The sequence below is a fragment of the Salvelinus fontinalis genome, chromosome 16 (genome assembly GCF_029448725.1).
Source record: "Salvelinus fontinalis isolate EN_2023a chromosome 16, ASM2944872v1, whole genome shotgun sequence".
Classification (NCBI taxonomy): Eukaryota; Metazoa; Chordata; class Actinopteri; order Salmoniformes; family Salmonidae; genus Salvelinus; species Salvelinus fontinalis.
This window is the reverse complement of record NC_074680.1, coordinates 35,242,862-35,266,924: the sequence shown is the minus strand read 5'-3', so window position 1 is coordinate 35,266,924 and position 24,063 is coordinate 35,242,862. Positions and strand designations below refer to the sequence as shown.

The window sequence follows — 24,063 nt, the reverse complement described above, 5'->3', positions numbered from 1 at the left end:
TCGAAGCATCGTTAACCATCGCTCCACAAAAGCCGCGGCCATTGCAGAGCAAGGGAAACAACTACTTCAAGGTCTCAGAGCGAGTGACGTCACCGATTGAAACGCTAGTAGCATGCACCCCGCTAACTAGCTAGCCATTTCACACCGGTTACACTCACCCCCCTTTTGACCTCCTCCTTTTCCACAGCAACCAGTGATCCAGGTCCCGGAAGCAATGTAACAGTGTTGCTTCCATCCGTCTCCTTGCCCCAACCTGGGCTCGAACCAGGGACCCTCTCCATACATCAACAACTGACACCCTCGAAGCATCGTTACCTATCACTGCACAAGGGAAACAACTACTTCAAGGTCTCAGAGAGAGTGACCTCACAGATTGAAATGCTATTAGCATGCACCCCGCTAACTACCTTAGCCATTTCACACCGGTTACAGAAGCAATCACTAGCGTGCTATTCAGTGGAGTGGGTGTGTGGTCCTAGTCTGGGTTTAAGGGTCTCTTTTCCAAGCTTAAAATGATAAGCATTCATGCTGTCAATCAATCATGACTTCTGCCAGGTCCAAAACAACTGGAAATTCGGTACTGGAAAATCTCAGACTTCAGTGAGTTCAAGACAACTGGGAACTCTGGAAAAAAACGAGCACAGACTGGGAAAAAAAACTTTTGAACGGTCATCCAACTTGGATTTCCAAGTCGGGAACTCAGGCCTCTTTCTAGAGCTCCGACCTGAAGATCACTGACGTCATGATTCAACTTTGTTTTTTTATGAGTTTGCATTTGTCTTGAAAGCACCATAAATGCAGAGAATGTCAGACCTTGATGACAAAATTTGCTCACAAGGACCACAACGCCACCTTCCTATTCAAGTGAGCACAGCACAACAAGGTGAGTCCAAAATTGTATTGTATGCTGCTGCATAAATTATGTAATATGCCAGGGAGATATGTATACTGTAGCTAAGAAAGTAATACTAAGTGTATGTTGTGTAGTAAGCTGTTAGTGTGCCTCACCCTAATAATGTGGTCCCTCTCCCCTTATAGCCTGTTTTAGAGAAATGTAATCATCGAATATTGTGATTGCTTTCATTGTCTAGTTATATATCCCCTTTATTTATCCTATTGTTCTAACTTGGTGTATAGGGAGAATACTGTAAGAACCATCCATGTTCTGAATTCTGTCGCAGTGTCACGTTCCTGACCTATTTCTGTTAGTTTGTTATGTGTGTTAGTTGGTCAGGACGTGAGGTTGGGTGGGCATTCTATGTTTTCTGTTTCTGTGTTGGTTTTGGGTTGCCTGGTATGGCTCTTAATTAGAGGCAGGTGTTTGGCGTTCCTCTAATTAAGAGTCATATTTAGGTAGGCGTTGTCACAGTGTTTGTTGTGGGTGATTGTCTTCCGTGTCTGTGTCTTACACCACGCAGGACTGTTTACGGTTTGTTCGGTTTGTGTAGCCTATGTTCCTATTCGTGCGTTTTTCTTGTTTTATGTAAGTACGTCGTCTAGGTCTGTCTACACCGTTTGTTGTTTTTGTTAGTTTATTCAAGTTCGTGTTTCGTTAATAAAATATGTCTTTTCACTACGCTGCGCCTTGGTTCCCTCAATACTCCTCCTCTTCAGATGAAGAGGAGGAGGACTGCCGTTACAGAATCACCCACCAAATCTCCAGAACCAAGCAGCGGAGTAAACGGAGTAAGGGACAGGAAAAGAAGGAGGAATGGACTTGGGACGATGTATTGGACGGGAAAGGTTGCTACACATGGGAGGAGATCCTGGCTGGTAGGGATCGCCTCCCATGGGAACAGCTGGAGGCACTGAGGAGAGCAGAGGCAACCGGAGAAGGGAACCGGAGTTATGAGGGGACGCGTCTTGCACGGAAGCCCAAAAAGCCCGTGAGTAACACCCAAAAATTTCTTGGGGGGAGGCTAAGAGGTAGTGAGCCAAGGGCAGGTAGGAGACCTGCGCCCACTTCCCAGGCTTACCGTGGAGAGCGGGAGTACGGGCAGGCGCCGTGTTACGCAGTAGAGCGCACGGTGTCTCCTGTACGAGTGCATAGCCCAGTGCGGGTTATTCCACCTCCCCGCACTGGTAGGGCTAGATTGGGCATTGAGCCAGGTGTCATGAGGCCGGCTCAACGCGTCTGGTCTCCAGTGCGTCTCCTCAGGCCGGCATACATGGCACCTGCCTTACGCATGGTTTCCCCGGTTCGCCTACATAGGCCGGTGCGGGTTATTCCACCTCCCCGCACTGGTCGGGTGACCGGGAGCATTCAACCAGGTAAGGTTGGGCAGGCTCAATGCTCAAGAGAGCCAGTACGCCTCCACGGTCCGGTATTTCCGACGCCACCTCCCCGCCCCAGCCTAGTACCTACAGTGCCTACACTACGCACTAGGCTACCAGTGCGTCTCCTGAGCCCTGTTCCTCCTCCACGCACTCTCCCTGTAGTGCGTGTATCCAGTTCGGTGCCTCCAGTTCCGGCACCACGCACTAAGCCTCCTGTGCTTCTCCAGAGCCCTGTACACACTGTTTCTTCTCCCCCTACTAATCCTGATGTGCTTGTCCTCAGCCCGGTGCCACCAGTGCCGGTACCACGCACCAGGTATAGAGTGGGCTTTGAGAGTCCAGTGTGCCCTGTCCCTGCTCCCCGCACTAGTATGAAGGTGCGTGTCCTTAGCCCGGTGCCTCCAGTTCCGGCACCACGCACCAGGTCTACAGTGCGCCTTATCCGGCCAGAGCCATCCGTCTCCCCAGCGCCATCTGAGCCATCCGTCTCCCCAGCGCCATCTGAGCCATCCGTCTCTCCAGCGCCATCTGAGCCATCCGTCTCCCCAGCGCCGTCTGAGCCATCCGTCTGCAATGAGCCTGCAAAGCCGCCCGTCTGCCATGAGCCTGCAAAGCCGCCCGTCTGCCATGAGCCTGCAAAGCCGCCCGTCTGCCATGAGCCTGCAAAGCCGCCCGTCTGCCATGAGCCTGCAAAGCCGCCCGTCTGCCATGAGCCTACAGAGCCGTCCGCCAGACAGGAGCCGCCAGAGCCGCCCGCCAGACAGGAGCCGCCAGAGCCGCCCGCCAGACAGGATCTGCCAGAGCCGCCAACCAGACCGGATCTGCCAGAGCCGCCAACCAGACCGGATCTGCCAGAGCCGCCAACCAGACCGGATCTGCCAGAGCCGCCAACCAGACAGGATCTGCCAGAGCCGCCAACCAGACAGGATCTGCCAGAGCCGCCAACCAGACAGGATCTGCCAGAGCCGCCAACCAGACAGGATCTGCCAGAGCCGCCAGCGAGCCACAAGCGGCCAGAGCCGTCAGAGAGCCACGAGCGTCCAGAGCCGTCAGCCTGCCACGAGCGTCGAGAGCCGTCAGCCAGCCATGAGCGTCGAGAGCCGTCAGCCAGCCATGAGCGTCGAGAGCCGTCAGCCAGCCATGAGCGTCGAGAGCCGTCAGCCAGCCATGAGCGTCGAGAGCCGTCAGCCAGCCATGAGCGTCGAGAGCCGTCAGCCAGCCATGAGCGTCGAGAGCCGTCAGCCAGCCATGAGCGTCGAGAGCCGTCAGCCAGCCATGAGCGTCGAGAGCCGTCAGCCAGCCATGAGCGTCGAGAGCCGTCAGCCAGCCATGAGCGTCGAGAGCCGTCAGCCTGCCATGAGCGTCGAGAGCCGTCAGCCTGCCATGAGCGTCCAGATTCGTCAGTCAGCCATGAGCTGCCCTTCAGCCAGAAACGGCTATATACCCAGAACTGCCCCTCAGTCCAGAGCTGTCTCTCTGTCCGGAGCTGCCTTTCAGTCCGGAGTTGCCCCTCTATCATGATCTCCCTCTCTATCTTGATCTACCTCTTTATTCTGATCTATCCCTCTGTCTTGTGCTATCCCTCTGTCTTGATCTATCTCTCTGTCCCGGTGCTGTCCCTGTCATTGATGTTACTAAGGGGATTTTGTGGGGGTAAAATGAGGGTGGACATTCTTAGGGGGAGATGGAGGCTAGGATGGATTATGGTGGGGTGGGGACCTCGCCCGGAGCCTGAGCCACCACCGTGGTCAGATGCCCACCCAGACCCTCCCCTAGACTTTGTGCTGGTGCGCCCGGAGTTCGCACCTTATGGGGGGGGGGTTATGTCACGTTCCTGACCTATTTCTGTTAGTTTGTTATGCGTGTTAGTTGGTCAGGACTTGAGGTTGGGTGGGCATTCTATGTTTTCTGTTTCTGTGTTGGTTTTGGGTTGCCTGGTATGGCTCTTAATTAGAGGCAGGTGTTTGGCGTTCCTCTAATTAAGAGTCATATTTAGGTAGGCGTTGTCACAGTGTTCGTTGTGGGTGATTGTCTTCCGTGTCTGTGTCTTACACCACGCGGGACTGTTTTCGGTTTGTTCGGTTTGTGTAGCCTATGTTCCTATTCGTGCGTTTTTCTTGTTTTATGTAAGTACGTCGTCTAGGTCTGTCTACACCGTTTGTTGTTTTTGTTAGTTTATTCAAGTTCGTGTTTCGTTAATAAAATATGTATTTTCACTATGCTGCGCCTTGGTTCCCTCAATACTCCTCCTCTTCAGATGAAGAGGAGGAGGACTGCCATTACACGCAGTACATGTCAAAAGTGCTTTTCAAATAGTTATATTGACTATGTCTGTCCTAGCTCAATAATGTCTTAATCAAAATTATGGATTGCCTCTTATCCGCTCATTGTCCCCTTATGCCATAGTTTGTACATCTCAATTGTCAGTAGAAACCACATGTTTAAGTCAGCCATATCAGCATGTTTTTTTTAAAGGCAGTAAATGAGGGTGAATTAACTGTTTTGCTGCCAGACAAGGCTCCGCTGATAACCAGGTGTAGTGGTGGTAAGGATTCACTCCTTTTTGCTGAAAGGAAAGCTCTGCTGTTGGGACAGCTTTATTTATATTTAATTCATTAAAATGCCTTTATTTGTATGGCATGTTCAATGGAAACAACGTTTTAAAACTCTGACACGTTTCGGCAGCACGGCCTTCGTCATGGAGTACAAATAAATTATAATACAATGTCCTTTTTTGAACAGCTTTTCCAATCAGCCCTGATTTAAAGATGGAGTAGTTACAGAGTTCATTGTAAAACACCTAGTAAGCAATACTATACACATAAAAAGTGAAATACTGTAGATACAGTTGAAGGCAGAAGTTTACATACACCTCAGCCAAATACATTTAAACTCAGTTTTTCACAATTCCTGACATTTAATCAGAGTAAAAATTCCCTGTTTTAGGTCAGTTAAGATCACCACTTTATTTTAAGAATGTGAAATGTCAGAATAATTTTAGAGAGAATGATTTATTTCAGCTTTTATTTCTTTCATCATATTCCCAGTGGGTCAGAAGTTTACATGCTACCAAATACTAATTGAGTGTATTGCCTTTAAATTGTTTAACTTAGGTCAAATGTTTCAGGTAGCCTTCCACAAGCTTCCCACAATAAGTTGGGTGAATTTTGGCCCATTCCTCCTGACAGACCTGGTGTAACTGAGTTAGGTGTGTAGGCCTCCTTGCTCGCACACGCTTTTTCAGTTCTGCCCACACATTTTCTATAGGATTGAGGTCAGGGCTTTGTGATAGCCACTCCAATACCTTGACTTTGTTGTCCTTAAGCCATTTTGCCACAACTTTGGAATTAATGCTTGGGGTCATTGTCCATTTGGAAGACCCATTTGCGACCAAGCTTTAACTTCCTGACTGATGTCTTGAGATGTTGCTTCAATATATCCACATTATTTTCCTACCTCATGATGCCATTTATTTTGTGAAGTGCACAAGTCCTTCCTGCAGCAAAGCACCCCCACAACATGATGCAAGCCTCCCCCTTTTTCCTCCAAACATAATAATGGTCATCATGGTCAAACAGTTCTATTTTCTTTTTCATCAGACCAGAGGACATTTCTCCAAAAGTACGATCTTTGTCCCCATGTGCAGTTGCAAACCGTAGTCTGTCTTTTTATGGCGGTTTTGGAGCAGTGGCTTCTTCCTTGATGAGCGGCCTTTCAGGTTATGCCGATATAGGACTCGTTTTACTGTGGATATAGATACTTTTGTACTTGTTTCCTCCAGCATCTTCACATGGTCATTTGCTGTTGTTCTGGGATTGATTTGCACTTCTCGCACCAAAGTACGTTCATCTCTACGAGACAGAACGTGTCTCCTTCCTGAGTGGTATGACGGCTGCATGGTCCCACGGTGTTTATACTTGCGTACTATTGTTTGTACAGATGAACGTGGTACCTTCAGACGTTTGGAAATTGCTCCCAAGGATGAACCAGACTTGTGGAGGTCTACAATTTTTCTTCTGAGGTCTTGGCTGATTTATTTTGATTTTCCCATGATGCCAAGCAAAGAGGCACAGAGTTTGAAGTTAGACCTTGAAATACATCCAAAAGGTACACCTCCAATTGACTCAAATTATGTCAATTAGCCTATCAGAAGCTTCTAAAGCCATGACATAATTTTCTGGAATTTTCCAAGCTGTTTAAAGGCACAGTCAACTTAGTGTATGTAAACTTCTGACCCACTGGAATTGTGATCCAGTGAATGATGAGTGAAATATTCTGTCTGTAAACAATTGTTGGAAAGATTACTTGTCATACACAAAGTAGATGACCTAGATGACAAAGTAGATGACCTACAAAGTAGATGACCAACTTGCCAAAACTATAGTCTGTTAACAAGAAATTTGTTTTGTTGAAAAACGAGTTTTAATGACTCCAACCTAAGTGTATGTAAACTTCCAACTTAATTTGTATGTTATCAAAAAATTATACTCAAAGCTAGAAGCATCAGAACGCCTAGAAAGGTAGTTCTAACCTTAAATAAGACTGGGCAAAGTGCCAAGAATAGGAGCCATCTATTCCATAGTACACTGTTCATGTCCAGCAAACATGGAAATGAACAGTCTGAACATAGCTGAGGGCAATAGAGCAAAATGTCCATGTCTAGATGACAGCAAATGGACCTATCACGACCCTACAGGAAGGGTGAGAAATCCATTCTTCATTTAAACCAGGGTACTTAGTGGCCTGTGGTTTGTAAATCCCAAAACTTTGGCCGGAACATGATCAATACCCATAGCTTGTAGGGAGGCAGGGTTGCCATGGCGTAAGGACTTGTAGTGCCTTGCCATGGGGTAGTGCCTTGCCATGGGGTAGTGCCTTGCCATGGGGTAGTGCCTTGCCATGGGGTAGTGCCTTGCCATGGGGTAGTGCCTTGCCATGGGGTAGTGCCTTGCCATGGGGTAGTGCCTTGCCATGGGGTAGTGCCTTGCCATGGGGTAGTGCCTTGCCATGGGGTAGTGCCTTGCCATGGGGTAGTGCCTTGCCATGGGGTAGTGCCTTGCCATGGGGTAGTGCCTTGCCATGGGGTAGTCTTCATGGCCTACTGGAATGGAGATCTTGAGTTTCGCTAAGCGGTCTTGAAGACGTTTCTTTGTCCGTCTAATGTAATACGCCTTGCACTGTGGACATTCCAATCTGTAGATGATATGAGTGAATTTGCAGTTAATGAAATGCTTGACTTAATACTCCATTTTAGAAGCGCTGTCAACAAAATACTTTTTATGTGCAATATTTCTGCAATGGTTGCACTGGTTGTATATAAAAGAGCCCTTGGGTTTGTGGTCTGGTCAAGTTTTTTGAGAGTCACCAGGAAGATAGTTGTGGACTAATTTGCCATTTAGGGTAGGACATGACTGGTGGCTCTGGGAAGACTTTGCTTAGTAGCATATCATGTATTGTTTTGTTGTGTAATGGCTTTGCTGGCATGCATCTAAAACACACTTTTTTTTTGGAGTATGCCCCACCAATATTTGCATGCTAAAATCGCCACTACCTAGCCATATTATTCGGATAAGGGGATATTTTTAAAAATAAAACATGGACTAATGAAAATAAATAGTTTTGAATTGATAGGATTCAGTTAAGTTAGATGATTCAGGCTACACATCGGAGGTGCGGAGAGACCACATTTGTGTTTTCTAGTAGATAATGTGCGCTAGATTATGGGTCCTTATTTTACCCATCCGAGTCACTGTAACCAGTTGAATTGACAAAGTTGGTAAAAAATAAATAAATCCAAATGGTAAAAAAGGGGAGCCATACTCAAGGGGAGCCTTCGTAAGCCTTTCTATTGGATATTGGTGAAACATTGTCGACACAGGTTACATGGAGACTGATTGGTGGTTGAATAGAAGAAGAGCTGCCTCTCAAATTAAACAGCTTAATCGAGCGGTTAACATTCATTACTGCGCGCACAGCTTGCAGCCCCACAAAACAAATGAGAGAGAAGGTAAAGTGCATCAAATGGACAGATTAAGGCAACAGCTTTCTTCTCATAAATGCTAAATTACGCGACATGCCAACAGAACAGAACGCCAAAAGTATAATTAAAATCCGAATAAAGGATTCTCAGAAAGGTTAGGCGTGTGGGGATACAAATAATTCATTAATTACGAGTTGCACTTCGCAACTTTGCCTGCACTGGGAGTCACTCTGTTCTTAATAAACATGCTTTAGAATATTGACATAACTGTTGTATTTATAGCATATTCATGTTCAATGACATTATTAGGATTAAGCAAAAGTGTTATGGGAAATTACTTATCTTGCCATTTTCAACAATATTTGATCAAATTCTGTAGCCTATCCATAAGGGTATGTAGCCTAACCTGGAGGTCAATGTGCTTTTGGCTAGTTTATTAAACACATCGTGTTCCTAAATGACAGTCATTTATTTCATTTGCAGAAACAGTCTACGAGAGTTTACGCAACTCAGTATCACAGAGAAAATGTATTGAAAAATCACGAACCATATCTTAATTGCATGGTCAGTGTTTTTTGTGACATCTTCTGATCCGATTTTGCAAATCCTGAAGCACTAGGCTAGATGTAGTCTAACGATCGGCTATAAAGGAGAACATGTAAAGTGTGTGAGCGACTCATAATAATTAACTCGACATTAGTAATATTACTGGATGGCCTCATTAACGCTCGCGCGTCACCCGACCTCCCCACTGTTGGAGCTGATTGGACAGGGCTTGGCCACAAACTCTTGACTTCACAAAAAAAACTGAAGGCGACCCCAAAGATAAAAAACAATGCAAGCTCATTGATGTGACAGAGTCCTCCGTCCCTCTCTCCTGTCAGCAGTCACCTCGCCCGTGCGCCTTTCATCTGAAAGGGACCGCGAGCGCTCCTTCACTTCAAAGTGGACACGGGAACCGTTCCATTCCGGCATAAAGATGCCCAGAGGATTTTTAGTGAAGAGGAGTAAACGCGGCTCAGCTGCTTCTTACAGAACGCGTAACGACGACAACTTAATGCCAAAAGCGGACCTGCCTGTGAACGCACCGGAGTGGCCAACCGGTGTGCCAACTGCGTGCCCAATTGTGCCGTTATCCGAGGACGGTACATTTGAAGAACCATGGACCAGTGCCCCTGCTGAAGCGGACCAGGCGCAGCTGCCAGAGAGCGCAGACAAGGTGGAGATTAGAGAGGACTTTGGGAAATACCCACCACACCATCCCCGCACTGAGCCCGACTACGACGGATCTCCGGGGCGGGCTGACCTCTCCTATAGCCCGATAAAACCAGTTGGCGCTGTAGTGGAAAAATCGTCCCTTGACCGGTGTATGAGTTCACCAACAGTGACAGAGCCGTACGCAATGAGCATGCCAGTGTCTTCAATAGAGAGACTTCTTCTAAATCACGCGCCCTTTGGACACTCTGATATGAAATTCGACCCACCTGTGCACCTCTACCAGTCTTTCCATCATGCTATGAAACGCACGTACATGGAGCAGGAGCGCAAGATCAAGCCAGCAGCCAAAAAGCCTAAAGTAATCCGGAAACTCAGTTTCCAGGACGAAATCTCCACCTCACCCGTGCTTGGGCTGAGAATTAAGAAGGAGACCCCCGAATTTAAAGCAGCTACAGCAACTTCTGCTAATAAGAAACCTCTGGGAGAATTCATCTGCCAGCTCTGCAAGGAGGAATACCCTGACCCGTTCTCCCTCGCACAACACAAGTGCTCCAGAATTGTGCGCGTAGAGTACCGCTGTCCCGAGTGCGACAAACTTTTCAGCTGTCCTGCCAACCTGGCCTCTCATCGCAGGTGGCATAAGCCTCGTCCGGTAAACCACAGAGAGGCACAGAGCGCCAAAAAGTCACAGCCAGAGGCACGGCTGCATGAGAGGACTTTCGTGGAAGGGAAAGAGAACGCGAGCGAGTTGAGAGTTAACAATCAGCACCACGTCTCTCTGGACAGCTCCGCGTGTCAGCGGGCCGTCACCGTGGACAGCTCCCACAGACAAGAGCAGCTGCGCAGGAGGGCACAGGAGAGCCCGCCGCCCTTCGATCCGCGCTACCGGGACCCAGATAAAACTATGGGCCTGCATATCAGAGCGGGTGACAGCCCAGGCATAATGCATTGTCCGGAGACCACTGACGTGGCACTGCCCACCCCTTCCTTCTTAAAGACCTCCGGGACAGTAGAGGAGATTTACGAATGTCACTATTGCAGCAAGAAGTTCCGAAGACAAGCCTATCTGAGAAAACATCTTGCGGCGCATGAGACAATCAAAGCCTCGACCTATAACCAGATAGAGAGTGGGCAAATCACGTTTCCCTGTCACCTGTGCGGTGCCCATTTCCCATCCACTGAAATTTGGGACAAGCACAGAGTTTGGCATGCAATGAGAGATGACATTCTGATGAATCCAGGGAAGATTGCGGGTAGACCAGACTTGGTAAGACCAGAATTAATAAGACCAGACCTCACACAGGGAGACCAACAGATATTCACCTGTAAGCACTGCCCATCTACCTTCTTCAGTTCTCCCGGGCTTATCAGGCATATCAACAAGTCTCACCCCACAGAGATCCGGCAGGTGATGCTTCTACCGATGGCAGTCAGACCCGACTGCTAGTAGCCTAGTTTAGGATGATGTAGGCAAGTCTAGGCCAGGGATTCCCAAACTCAGTCCTTGGGTCACGTTTAGTTTTTTGCCCTAGCACTACACAGCTGATTCAAATAATCAAAACATGATGAGTTGGTTATTTGAATCAGCTGTGTAGTGCTAGGGCAAAATACAAAATGTGCAGGGGACGGGACCGAGTTTGGAAAACCCTGGTCTAGGCTACAGACTTACTGGAACACTGAAACCACTGAAAAACAAGTGGATGAATTAAATACATTTGAAAGTGTGAATGTGTTCTTTTTACTACATGTGTGATTGTATTGTAACTTATTATACTACCTGATCAGGTCAAAAACAATAATAGCATTTTCTATTTTCATGACAAGAGAAACGTTTTTTTGCAATGACACACTAATAGCTGAATAGAGCCACATTGTAACACTTGCTTTTGGCCTACATTCACTAATGTACATTATTGATTGATTTACAGTGTAATGATTGTTAAAACATTTAACAGTAAAAATGGGCATATCAAAAGTTTCAAATATTTTAGAGCTGTCATTTTAAGCATGTAATGAAAATAAGAGGGTGATCCTGTGAATATTACAAGAGTATCAGACCTCACTGCCTTTATCTTAATGTAGTTCCTATGGAAATTGAATGTGCTTGTTCAGTATAGTTGTGGAATTTATTTCTAAACCAGCAAGGCTATCAATATGTATTTTCATACAGAAAATCAAGTTTACCTGTTAGAGTATAAAACTGTTTGAGTTTAAAAAATATATATATATTTATTCTCTGAAATGTACTTGCTAAAAAAATGCCTTCATGATGATGATTGTGTTACAATTTTGATGTTGTATTTTGATATGTAGTGAATAACATTTACATTGATTGTCAATAAACACAAGTCTATGTGCATACCAGTGATGGTCACTATACAGTATTTTACGATATTGTCTAGGATTGGGCAGTATGGAGATTTTCATATCATCATACTGTTCTTCTCTAATCCCGGGATTTACGGTATTATCGTTTTAATACACAATGGGGCGCTAAAAAGTAGAAAAAAAAGCCCATTGGTCATTATTACTAGAATGCTAACAAAATTAGCACAAGTAATAGCGAATTTCCATAGAGACTGCTAGCTAAATATGCTTACGAGCACAAATGAAAGTAAACTAATTGCAAAGACAGGCAATCCAGCTCAGAAAGTTATACATATATAGGTAGTAGCTACCGAATTTCCTTTTTGGTGAGTTTGGATATTTACAAGAAAATGTGAATGAGATTCATTGTGCAAATGAACGTTTGGTTGCATGCTTGTCTGAAGGAAGAACATAACTGGATCTGGAGCAGCATGTGTACACGCTGTGTCTGTATGGAGTCTGAAGAAGCTAGGGCAACAGGCCTGCCTGCTCTGCTTGGAGAAGAGGGTGGAGGAGCAGTCTAAATGAAGCCTCAACTGAGAGGAGAAAATAACACAAGGAAATCAAGATGGCAGTGGCAGCTGTACAGATAACTCATCCAAAGTGCTTTGACTTCTCAAAACAAGGCAAAAAGCTACCACTATATGATGCCCCATCTACTTATTAATTTAGTCACTTACTTAGCTAACTAGCAAGTTAAAACAAATACACAGCTGGACTCACCTGCTCCTGCTTTCTGCCCTTGTGCTATTGACAAACAAACACGTTACTGGCGCAAAGGTTCTGGGGAACTACTGTAAGCTTCATAATGTAAAATGTGACCGGTGAAATTAAGAACGCTTTCTGCTTTATCTCCTAACATATTGCGCAAGTTGACTGCAGGTATTTACTTAAACATTTGCTACAAATACAGTATTAAAATTGATTGGACAACTTCAAATAAATAGTTTCAAGGTATTGTTGGTATTGAAAAACAACCCCGTGGCTATTTCCAAATACCCCGGTATACCCCCCAATCCAAATATTGTCACATAGATGTTCAGAGAACAAGCTTGTGGTAAGAATGTTTTATTGTCAAATTCCATTCCACAGCCACTCTCCTCCTGGAACAACCATTACAAATGTGTAGATACTACAAGTTTGACAATACTATTTTAATTGTGTGTGCATGTTGTGTAGCTGTTATATCATCACATGCAATTAGTATTGGCATCATGCAGCATTTGGTCAGCAGTAACATACAGTATAAACTCACTTTACAGTATGCACAGGTTTCAGTCACTTCTGAGTGCAGGGATAGAGCTAACCAATCTCATCAGCCTAAAGTAAGGATGCAGCATGATTTTCTCACTCTCTCTGGCAAGTTTTTAGTTCTCATCCTCTGCCATTTAAAAAAATAATAAAAAAAATAAATCGGAACTGACCTCACTCATATATTCAAACATAACACAAAAATAACGTGGATTTGACCTTAGCAGTGGTAGCAGTTTTTAAAAGATATAACAGTTCAACCGAAAGGTCCAAAACAGGCATCTACAGTCCCTTTCCTCTCTGGTAGAGAACCTATAGCTGAAAGCAAATAATGATACAAAAAATTAAAATGCAGCGTTTGCTCTGTGTTAGTGTGTTTTATAAGATGCAGTTGGTAGCAGTTTTTAAAAGATTTAACAGTTCAACCGAAAGGTCCAAAACAGGCATCTACAGTCCCTTTCCTCTCTGGTAGAGAACCTATAGCTGAAAGCAAATAATGATACAAAAAATTGAAATGCAGCGTTTGCTCTGTGTTAGTGTGTCTTATAAGATGGACACAGAGTTGGGAACTGGAGTGAAGACTTGCTTGATGCTCTTGTCTTTCCATCCTCATTTGTGTTGTTGCAGACAGACACTGAACCGTAACATAAATTAGTTTGTTCTAGCTCTGGATAAAGCTACAGTACAGCGTTATTTGTATTGGCCAACTTCAGCAGGAAAGCTTTGTGAAGAGGTCCAATGCAGCAGACCTCGCATATGAAATAAGCAGAAGATTTGATCACACCTCCAACTGTTGGTCTATGTGGCTTGAGGGTAATATAGGTTTGGTATTTTTTAGCAGCTATATTCAAATATGTACACAGTTCAGGTATTGTCCTCAACACTATATTTATACCACAGCATTGTTGAATACTCAGATATGATTGGCTAGAAGGGCATTCTAGAATGGCCATTAAAACCAGATAACGGGACAGTTGGAAAAGATATCGGACACCTTGCAATCATGACACAATATGCGCCTTATTACATTCTAAATCACTACACATTTATGAATGAAAACTATTTATGAATGAAAACATCACGTGACCTAGACTAGTAACAAGAGCCAACATATTTACAACTGACAGTGAAACAAAGTAGCTACTTTACAACGATTAGCCTACACCTAGCTACAAGCCTAAAACATGGAGAAAACATGGAGGAATTATGATTTTATTTTTTTATAAAGTCGAACAGTTATCCTAAGCCCGAATGGTGGAAATAAAGTCCCTTTATCAATATAAAAAGAAAACGCACAGAGTCGACAGTTACGGACGTGACGCTCACCAAAATTGAAGTGGAGCGACATGAAGAAAAACAATTAATGAGAAAAACAATAGAATGGGCAGTTAAAACAGAAAAGGATTGGCTCAAGGAGAATAAGGACATTTGACAGCTACCGGCCAGAAGAGCTAAACAATATCCTTCGTGCCTTTTATGCTTCTGTCTGCGCAACAAATGGACAGGAGTACTCGGTACCTAATTTTGTGTAGCCGGAATAAATCGTGCAATGCGGCACAACATCATGACCAATGACAGCTTCAAAACAAGCAAGGACGTCTTCAAGTCCCTTGTGAAGAGGTATCGGATCGAGGAAAGTTCCCAGTGTCCCCAAGACGCTACATCCCTTTACCGCCACCCACTGAGGTCCCCACAAGTTGAACAAAGAAGGACATTTGGTAGGCTACTCTAAGAGCCGATGGGGGTACACTACTTCGGCAACCTGTTACCGTGTCTCAGAGAATAGGCTGGGTTGTCAATGCACTACACGAACCATAGCCTCCGGAGCACAGCCGTGGAGCTGCTATCAAATGCCGGTCTGGTGTACAGAAGAATTATAAGTGTAACCAGGCACAGGTGCGAGAGCAGTTTGAGGAGCTACTGGGCGCCTTCTGTGACAGAGAGGAAGCGGTGGATTCACCTCCTCTCATCCGAGGTAGAGAGCCCACAAAGCCCCACCACAAGCAGCAGTAACAACAACAATACAAACAGATGGAAATGGTACCAAGCGAGTGAGTCATTCGACGTACCCCGCGGCTTGAAGATGTCCCATTTCACCATTAATGACAGCATCCAATTAAATTTGAACAAGTAGCTGGCAAGACAGCTAGCTCCGAAGAACCTAACAAGCTGGTTAACCCCTGACATCAAAACAACTTATTGCATTATTTGAATCTTATTTATATATATTTTTTAATTTAGGCTGTCTTGGTGTTTCTTTAAAAAAACGTTTCATATTGATTAGTTTTTTGATGCCATTATTAAATTGAAAAAAGCACTTCAACATCCGAGTTATTTTCTTGTGTAAGAATCAATCCAATAACCTCAAAGGACATATATCTGCACACGGCCTTTATATTGATGAAATATGTATTTTTAAGCCATTAAATATATAGCTAAACCTTAGCCTTTTTAGCCTACAAACAGTGCTGTCAAATAGCCCCACATGTGCAATCACGGGATAAACTAGCTATGCTACATGAGAAGAACGTTGCCAGCCTGCATAGTGATCGAACTAAAGTAACGAGATATAGTACTAATCGAACGAACGACTGGGTCGGTCTCTGGCAACCACAAGATGAGGAAGTATAAATTAACTTATAAAAATATAAAACAAAACCATGTTATTTCTACAGGTAAATGTGTGCTTTAGTATTGTCTTCTTTGGCAACTGTGGTATGAGTGGGATAAACGCTGACGTTCTGTACATTACCTTGGATCCATTATTTCCAAGGTAACGTACATAACGTTTGCGTTGATCCCTTACATATAATATATTCATTGTGAGTGAAAAAAAGGGGTGGTTCAATGCAACACATTGTATATGAACAAAACAACCCAATCTGCAACATTCTTCATCAGGTGAAAAACTCATTTACAATCATAATAAAAATGTTATGTGACCCCCAAAAAGGCAAAGAGTAGTGAATATTATACTCAGAAAGTCAATCAGTTCCACAGTTTAGTGTGAAAATCAAAACAAAATGTAACAAGAAATGCTTCACCTCAACCAAACGATTTCCATCTTACAACTCTATAGACAAACTTATTTCAACCTCAAAACGTTTATCTCCTTATCATCAAACACTAGCCAACATTGCTTCAGTCCAAGCATAAAGAAAGTGGCAACACTTCTGTATATACAGAGTATAGTACAAATATATAAATGTCTCATGGTGGACACAGTGACCAAATATGAAAAATAAGATTTTTCTTACTTTGTGTTTCTTTGTTCTTTCTTACAAACTCAAGTTCTTACAATCACTTTCCTAGTGGGTCAGAGGCCCAGAGAGCCAGGGGGATGGGATACTAGATATTGATCACTCTGCTCAGGGACTACAACAGCTACAACCACAGCAGAGATAACACTCTAGCTCCTCCTCTCAGTCAAATATCAAGTGATTTCAACCATCAACAATCCTAATCACATTGAAAATACACATCTGTCATGTTGCCTTTACGCTTTCTGTACACAACGGAAGCGATGCTGCTTCTTAAATATATCTAGATCTAAATATATTATATTTTGCTCTCTTTCCATATTTCTCTGGAGTGAAAAGTTCGTGGTGGTGAGCATAGTTAGAAAACCTTGCCCAAGAGACATGTTAATTCTGTTGGAGCTTTGCTAGCACAAGCTCAGTCCTGGGGGACCCTAGGCTGGCCCCCAAGGGCCTGGCTCTGTTCAAGGGCCTAATCCTGCATCTTGGAAGGGTTGTACAGTAGGGGAGATGCGGAGTCTGACCATGCAGGGCAGGTGTGTCCATGTCCATGTAGTTGGAGTACATAACATGCAATGCATTGCTGTTAGCAGGTAAAGGCTGGTAGTTGCAGTGTAGTGCAGTCCTAGCTGTACGGTACAGAGAGAGAGAGTCAGTCTCTTCGTCTGAAGGCTGTGAACTCTCGCTGGGTGTGGCGTGGAGGAGGGTCAGCGGAGGGAAAGTCCGATCAGGTCTTGTTGGCCGAGCCGGAGGAGCGTCGGAGCTTCATGGACATACGGCTCTTGCTAGTACGAGGGGACATTGGCAAGGCTAACTGGTCGGCCCCGTCTAGAAGCGCTGCTGCTGGACTTTCTCCCTGCTGACTCTCGAGGCATGAGCCTGTGGAAGGAGGGAGGGGGGGAAAGGGAGCACAGGTGTTAGAGTCCCCCCTACTGTGACAGTCAATGGTAAACAGTAATGTAGAAGGCAGGGCTAGCTGCTAGCTGTAAATGTTGATTATATTATAATAAATGTTGACACATTTTAGTATAGTTACGGGTAGCTTTCTTTAGCTGTAATGTATCGAGACATCAATGTTCATGAAATAAATCTAAACAACCAATCCCAAAAGGTATGATGGTGGCGATACTATAAAACACAACTGAAATCTAGAACGTCAGAGAATAATAAACAGGAAACTAAAGGAGGAAACAGGGTAAGAAGGAACAGAGAAAAAAAAGGTATTTTGCCATGTTAATGTTTTAGCATACCATTCACAGCTAGCGTGAAAGACCTTCCGTTTCAAGTCTTTGCCTTTTACCTTGCTGAGCCCAATGTTTTCTAGTGGAGTTTTGGGAAGGAGCTGAAATATCAAGCTCTCTTTGGTTGGAAAGGTGAAGACAAGCCACAAAGCCACAGGTGAGAGAAAGGGGAGGAGAGGAAGAGGGGAGGGGAGGAGGAGAAGAGAGGAGGAAGAAGAGGGGAGTAATGGAGGGGAGTAGAGGAAATGGGAGAGGAGGAGAAGAAGAGGATACAACAGGATAAAGGAGGTCAGTAGCACAGAAGAAGGAAAATGGGACAGGAGAGGAGGAAGAAATTAAGTATTAGGCAGGGAAGGAGCGTTACAGCGGGGTAGAGCGAGCAAGGAAACGATTGGAAAAAAGCAAAAAGAAGACAAAGACAACAGGAGAGAGAAAAGGAGAGAAGAGATAAGAGGTGTGAGCAGTGACAAGGCTAAGAGGGAATCCATAGAAGGTGCGCACAGAACAGACAGAAGCACCATCTAAACACATCACACACACTCAATACACAGTCAGGTCTCTCACACACTCAATACACAGTCAGGTCTCTCACACACACAATACACAGTCAGGTCTCTCACACACTCAATACACAGTCAGGTCTCTCACTCACACACAATACACAGTCAGGTCTCTCACACACTCAATACACAGTCAGGTCTCTCACTCACACACAATACACAGTCAGGTCTCTCACTCACACTCAATACACAGTCAGGTCTCTCACACACTCAACACACAGTCAGGTCTCTCACTCACAATACACAGTCAGGTCTCTCACTCTCACACTCAAGTCTCTCACACACAATACATAGTCATGTCTCTCACACACAATACACAGTCAGGTCTCTCACTCACACACAATACACAGTCAGGTCTCTCACTCTCACACACAATACACAGTCAGGTCTCTCACACACAATACACAGTCAGGTCTCTCACTCTCACACACAATACACAGTCAGGGCTCTCACACACACAGTCAGGTCGCACACGCACGCACACACACACACACACACACACACACACACACACACACACACACACACACACACACACACACACACACACACACACACAGAGAGAGAGAGAGAGAGACACACACACAGACACATTAATGCAATGATTCCACTTTCTTACCGACATTTACGCTGTTACTTTAAATATTGATCTTCAGGGCCATAGTTATCATCTATAGTTACATACCTTGTGTGTGTCTATGCCATCCATGAATACAGAGTGCAACTGTACTGTGCTCTGACTGGACTCATAAAAGACTTAAATGACCAAAGAAATCTACTGAACATTCCAGATGTACTGAACACATCAAGGAGGTAAAGAACCCGTGTTACAATAAGTTAGTGCTCAGGAACACACAGAGGAAGATTCTGGTTAGAACAAACCAAATCATTTAGAGTGTTAGTGAAAAGGCTTGGGCCTGTCTGGCCTGCTATGGTGGAAGCATGCAAGGACTGAGGTTCACGTTAATGTTAGATAGACGTTCAACTGACAACATGATGGAGCAGATACAAGAAACAGGAAAAAAGTGAGAGAAGCAGATTTGGTCAGTGGAGAGAGAGACATACAGAGACACACAGAGAGGTATCGTGAGAAGTAGAGTGGTCATAACATTGTTACAAGTCAATCAGAACGAAGCGGCAGCAGAGGCAGCCTCAGTTTGTTAGCTGCAGGGTTTCCAGGAGTCTTACCTTTAGATATACACAAGTGATAGATTATGATCTACAGGGGGAAACATAAGACAAAGGAAAATAAAACAAAAAATGAAATTAAATTAAAATGGCAAACCAAAAAAAGAAAGAGAAATAAAATGAAAATAACAAAAAAGAAGCATAAGAGAAATATGATCATTTGCGGTTTGGAGGAGCAGAAAGTCCATGGTGGACTGGTGTTATCAACACGGGCAATAATTCATCAAGACAAGGTTTTGGGGCTGAAAAACACTAATCATTTCATTCTGTACTAGGAGAACTAAAGTTCGGTGAAGCACATGTCAGTGCTACTATAATTACATTACTACATTACCATAATAATATCAGGTATTTTTCAGTCAAAAAACATGTTTATTTTTCTCATTATGTGGAGAAAAGAACATGCACAGTGCACAGGCATGCATCTTTCTATAAATGAAAGGGTCCCAAATTCAAACTGTCAAAAAGCAACGTCTAATGGACAGATTCAAAATTCAAAAGGCACTCGCACATCTGAGCTATCTTTGTTGCAGGTGCATGGTAACAGTTGAATAACCCGAGAAAAAAATAAGAAACCCGCACACACTTACTAAGCTTTACATATCGGCCCCAAGGCCTTCGTCAGAGCTTTTGTGAATATTTTTAATTTGCACTTTTATGTAGACATTGCTCCACCCACATCCGTTCAATGCATCGAATGGGGTTGGAGTCGAGGGAAAATAAAACACGTGTTACCAAATATAACAATGCGCAGTTCATAAGTATTCTAATAAAGTGTGTACATAAAACGTATTAAACACGTCTGTAAAACCACAATGAGGACATCAACATATCAAGTAAGTTTTCATAAATCATTGAGTACAGTGCAAGAAATGTACAGATACCAAATATTTGTAGATATTTACAGTATCAGTCAAAAGTTTGAAGACACCTATTCATTCAAGGGTTTTTCTTTACTTTTACTGTTTTCTACATTGTAGAATAAACTATGAAATAACACATATGGGATCATGTAGTAACAAAAAAGTTATGTTAAACAAATCAAAATATATTTTAGATTCTTCAAAGTAGCCACCTTTTTTTTGCCTTGACAGCTTTGCACACTCTCTTTGACATTCTCTCAACCAGTTTCATGAGGAATGCTTTTCCAACAGTCTTGAAGGAGTTCCCACATATGCTGAGCACTTGTTCCTGCTTTTCATTCACTCTGTGGTCCAACTCATCCCAAACCATCTCAATTGGGTTGAGGTCGGGTGATTGTGGTATTTTATATTTTTATAATTTTTATTAGGATCCCCATTAGCTGTTGGAAAAGCAGCAGCTACTCTTCCTGGGGTCCACACAAAACATGACATAATACAGAACACCAATAGACAAGAACAGCACAAGGACAGAACTACATACATTTTGGAGGCCAGGTCATCTGATGCAGCACTCCATCACTCTACTTCTTGGTCAAATAGCCCTTACACAGCCTGGAGGTGTGTTAGGTAATTGTCCTGTTGAAAAACAAATGATAGACCCACTAAGCGCCAACCAGATGGAATGGCGTATCGCTGCAGAATGCTGTGGTAGCCATGCTGGTTAAGTGTGCCTTGAATTATAAATAAATCACAGACAGTGTCACCAGTAAAGCACCCCCACACCATCACCATCCTCCATGCTTCACTGTGGGAAACACGCATGCAGAGATCATCCGTTCACCTACTCTGCGTCTCACAAAGACATGGCGGTTGGAACCAAAAATCTCAAATCTTATTATTGGTGTCCTTTAGTAGTGGTTTCTTTGCAGCAATTCGACCATGAAGGCCGGATTCACGCAGTCTCCTCTGAACAGTTGATGTTGAGATGTGTCTGTTACTTGAACTCTGTGAAGCATTTATTTCAGCTGCAATTTCTGAGGCTGGTAACTCTAAATGAACTTATCCTCTGCAGCAGAGGTAACTCTGGGACTTCCTTTCCTGTGGGGGTCCTCATCAGAGCCAGTTTCATCATAGCACTTGATGGTTTTTGCAACTGCACTCAAAGAAACTTTCACATTTTTTGAAAATGTCCAGATTGACTGACCTTCATGTCTTAATAAAGTAATGATGGACTGTTATTTCTCTTTGCTTATTTGAGCTGTTCTTGCCATAATATGGACTTGGTATTTTACCAAATAGGGCTATCTTCTGTATACCACCCCTACCTTGTCACGAACACAACTGATTGGCTCAAACTCATTAAGAAGGAAAAAAATTCCACAAATGAACTTAAACAAATCAAAATATATTTGAACACTTTTTTGGTTACTACATGATTCCATATGTGTTATTTCATAGTTTTGATGTCTTCACTATTACTCTACAATGTAGAACATAGTCAAAATAAAGAAAAACTCTGGAATGAGTAGGTGTGTCCTGACCTTTTCCTGGTACTGGGTATATTGTTTTAAGTGTATACATTTGATTCTCTTACTGTAATTTACTACTTTATGAGCACACATCATCTTCCATCTGTGACTAACATTAGAAATATGACAACAGAGAGAGAGAACAGCTCTGTGTCACAGTATAGTAATCACCTTAAAGATTAGGTTGACTAGTCTTCTGGTTGGGTGACCTTTCATTTTCTGCATGCGTGTACTGCAGCATGTAGCCTCTGAGCAGAGACAATGAGGCTGGAGAGAGAATCAATGTGATGTGAGACCATGGGAAGACCAAAAATGCCCTGGACCTGGCAGAACACTTATCACCCCAGGAGAGAGAGGGGGATAGACGTGGCTAACTGTTCTATCTAGGGGAAACACTGTATTCAGTGTGCATTTTACAATACTTTAAAAATACTGTGGAGGTGTATAGAAGACAGTACTAGTATGGTTAAGGTTATTATGGCAAGTAGCGTGGTTAAGGTTATTATGGCAAGTAGTGTGGTTAAGGTTATTATGGCAAGTAGTGTTTAAATTATTATAATTATTATTTTTTGAACCTTTATTTAACTAGGCAAGTCAGTTAAACAGCCTACCCCGGCCAAACCCCAACTCGGACGACGCTGGGCCAATTGTGCACCGCCCTATGGGACTCCATAGGCCGGTTGTGATACAGCCTGGAATTGAACTAGGGTCTATAGTGACGCCTCTAGCACTGAGAGTCAGTGCCTTAGACAGCTGCGCCACTCAGGAGCCCAAAGTGTGGTTAAGGTTATTATGGCAACTAGTGTGGTTAAAGTAATTATGGCAACTAGTGTGGTTAAGGTTATTATGGCAACTAGTGTGGTTAAAGTAATTATGGCAACTAGTGTGGTTAAAGTAATTATGGCAACTAGTGTGGTTAAGATTATTATGGCAACAGTGTGGTTAAAGTAATTATGGCAACTAGTGTGGTTAAGGTTATTATGGCAACTAGTGTGGTTAAAGTAATTATGGCAACTAGTGTGGTTAAGGTAATTATGGCAACTAGTGTGGTTAAAGTAATTATGGCAACTAGTGTGGTTAAAGTAATTATGGCAACTAGTGTGGTTAAGATTATTATGGCAACTAGTGTGGTTAAAGTAATTATGGCAACTAGTGTGGTTAAAGTAATTATGGCAACTAGTGTGGTTAAGATTATTATGGCAACTAGTGTGGTTAAAGTAATTATGGCAACTAGTGTGGTTAAAGTAATTATGGCAACTAGTGTGGTTAAAGTAATTATGGCAACTAGTGTGGTTAAAGTAATTATGGCAACTAGTGTGGTTAAAGTAATTATGGCAACTAGTGTGGTTAAAGTAATTATGGCAACTAGTGTGGTTAAAGTAATTATGGCAACTAGTGTGGTTAAAGTAATTATGGCAACTAGTGTGGTTAAAGTGATTATGGCAACAGTGTGGTTAAAGTAATTATGGCAACAGTGTGGTTAAAGTAATTATGGCAACTAGTGTGGTTAAAGTAATTATGGCAACTAGTGTGGTTAAAGTAATTATGGCAACTAGTGTGGTTAAAGTAATTATGGCAACTAGTGTGGTTAAAGTAATTATGGCAACTAGTGTGGTTAAAGTAATTATGGCAACTAGTGTGGTTAAAGTAATTATGGCAACTAGTGTGGTTAAAGTAATTATGGCAACTAGTGTGGTTAAAGTAATTATGGCAACTAGTGTGGTTAAAGTAATTATGGCAACTAGTGTGGTTAAAGTGATTATGGCAACAGTGTGGTTAAAGTAATTATGGCAACTAGTGTGGTTAAAGTAATTATGGCAACTAGTGTGGTTAAAGTAATTATGGCAACTAGTGTGGTTAAAGTAATTATGGCAACTAGTGTGGTTAAAGTTATTATGGCAACTAGTGTGGTTAAAGTGATTATGGCAACTAGTGTGGTTAAGATTATTATGGCAACTAGTGTGGTTAAAGTGATTATGGCAACTAGTGTGGTTAAGGTTATTATGGCAACTAGTGTGGTTCAAGTAATTATGGCAACTAGTGTGGTTAAAGTAATTATGGCAACTAGTATGGTTAAGGTTATTATGGCAACTAGTGTGGTTAAGGTTATTATGGCAACTAGTGTGGTTAAGGTTATTATGGCAACTAGTGTGGTTAAGATTATTATGGCAACTAGTGTGGTTAAGATTATTATGGCAACTAGTGTGGTTAAAGTAATTATGGCAACTAGTGTGGTTAAAGTAATTATGGCAACTAGTGTGGTTAAAGTAATTATGGCAACTAGTGTGGTTAAAGTAATTATGGCAACTAGTGTGGTTAAGGTTATTATGGC

General features: G+C 43.3%; 2 protein-coding genes across 2 annotated transcripts in view; one reads left to right on the top strand and one right to left on the bottom strand.

Annotated features, from left to right (window-relative positions):
* Window positions 1-9,092: 9,092 nt before the first annotated feature.
* LOC129813075 (insulinoma-associated protein 1-like) lies at window positions 9,093-11,839 on the top strand. Its single transcript, XM_055865232.1, has one exon. It carries the CDS (start codon window positions 9,237-9,239, stop codon window positions 10,920-10,922), a length of 1,686 nt encoding a protein of 561 aa, XP_055721207.1. The 5' UTR covers window positions 9,093-9,236; the 3' UTR covers window positions 10,923-11,839.
* A 1,055-nt stretch (window positions 11,840-12,894) lies between these two features.
* The window catches only part of LOC129813074 (ral GTPase-activating protein subunit alpha-1-like), a 130,432-nt gene continuing 119,263 nt past the window's right edge, over window positions 12,895-24,063 (bottom strand). The window contains exon 42 of the mRNA XM_055865231.1: window positions 12,895-17,229. Coding sequence (XP_055721206.1) covers window positions 17,078-17,229 — 152 coding nt within the window. The 3' untranslated portion in view covers window positions 12,895-17,077. The remainder of the gene's footprint in view (window positions 17,230-24,063) is intronic.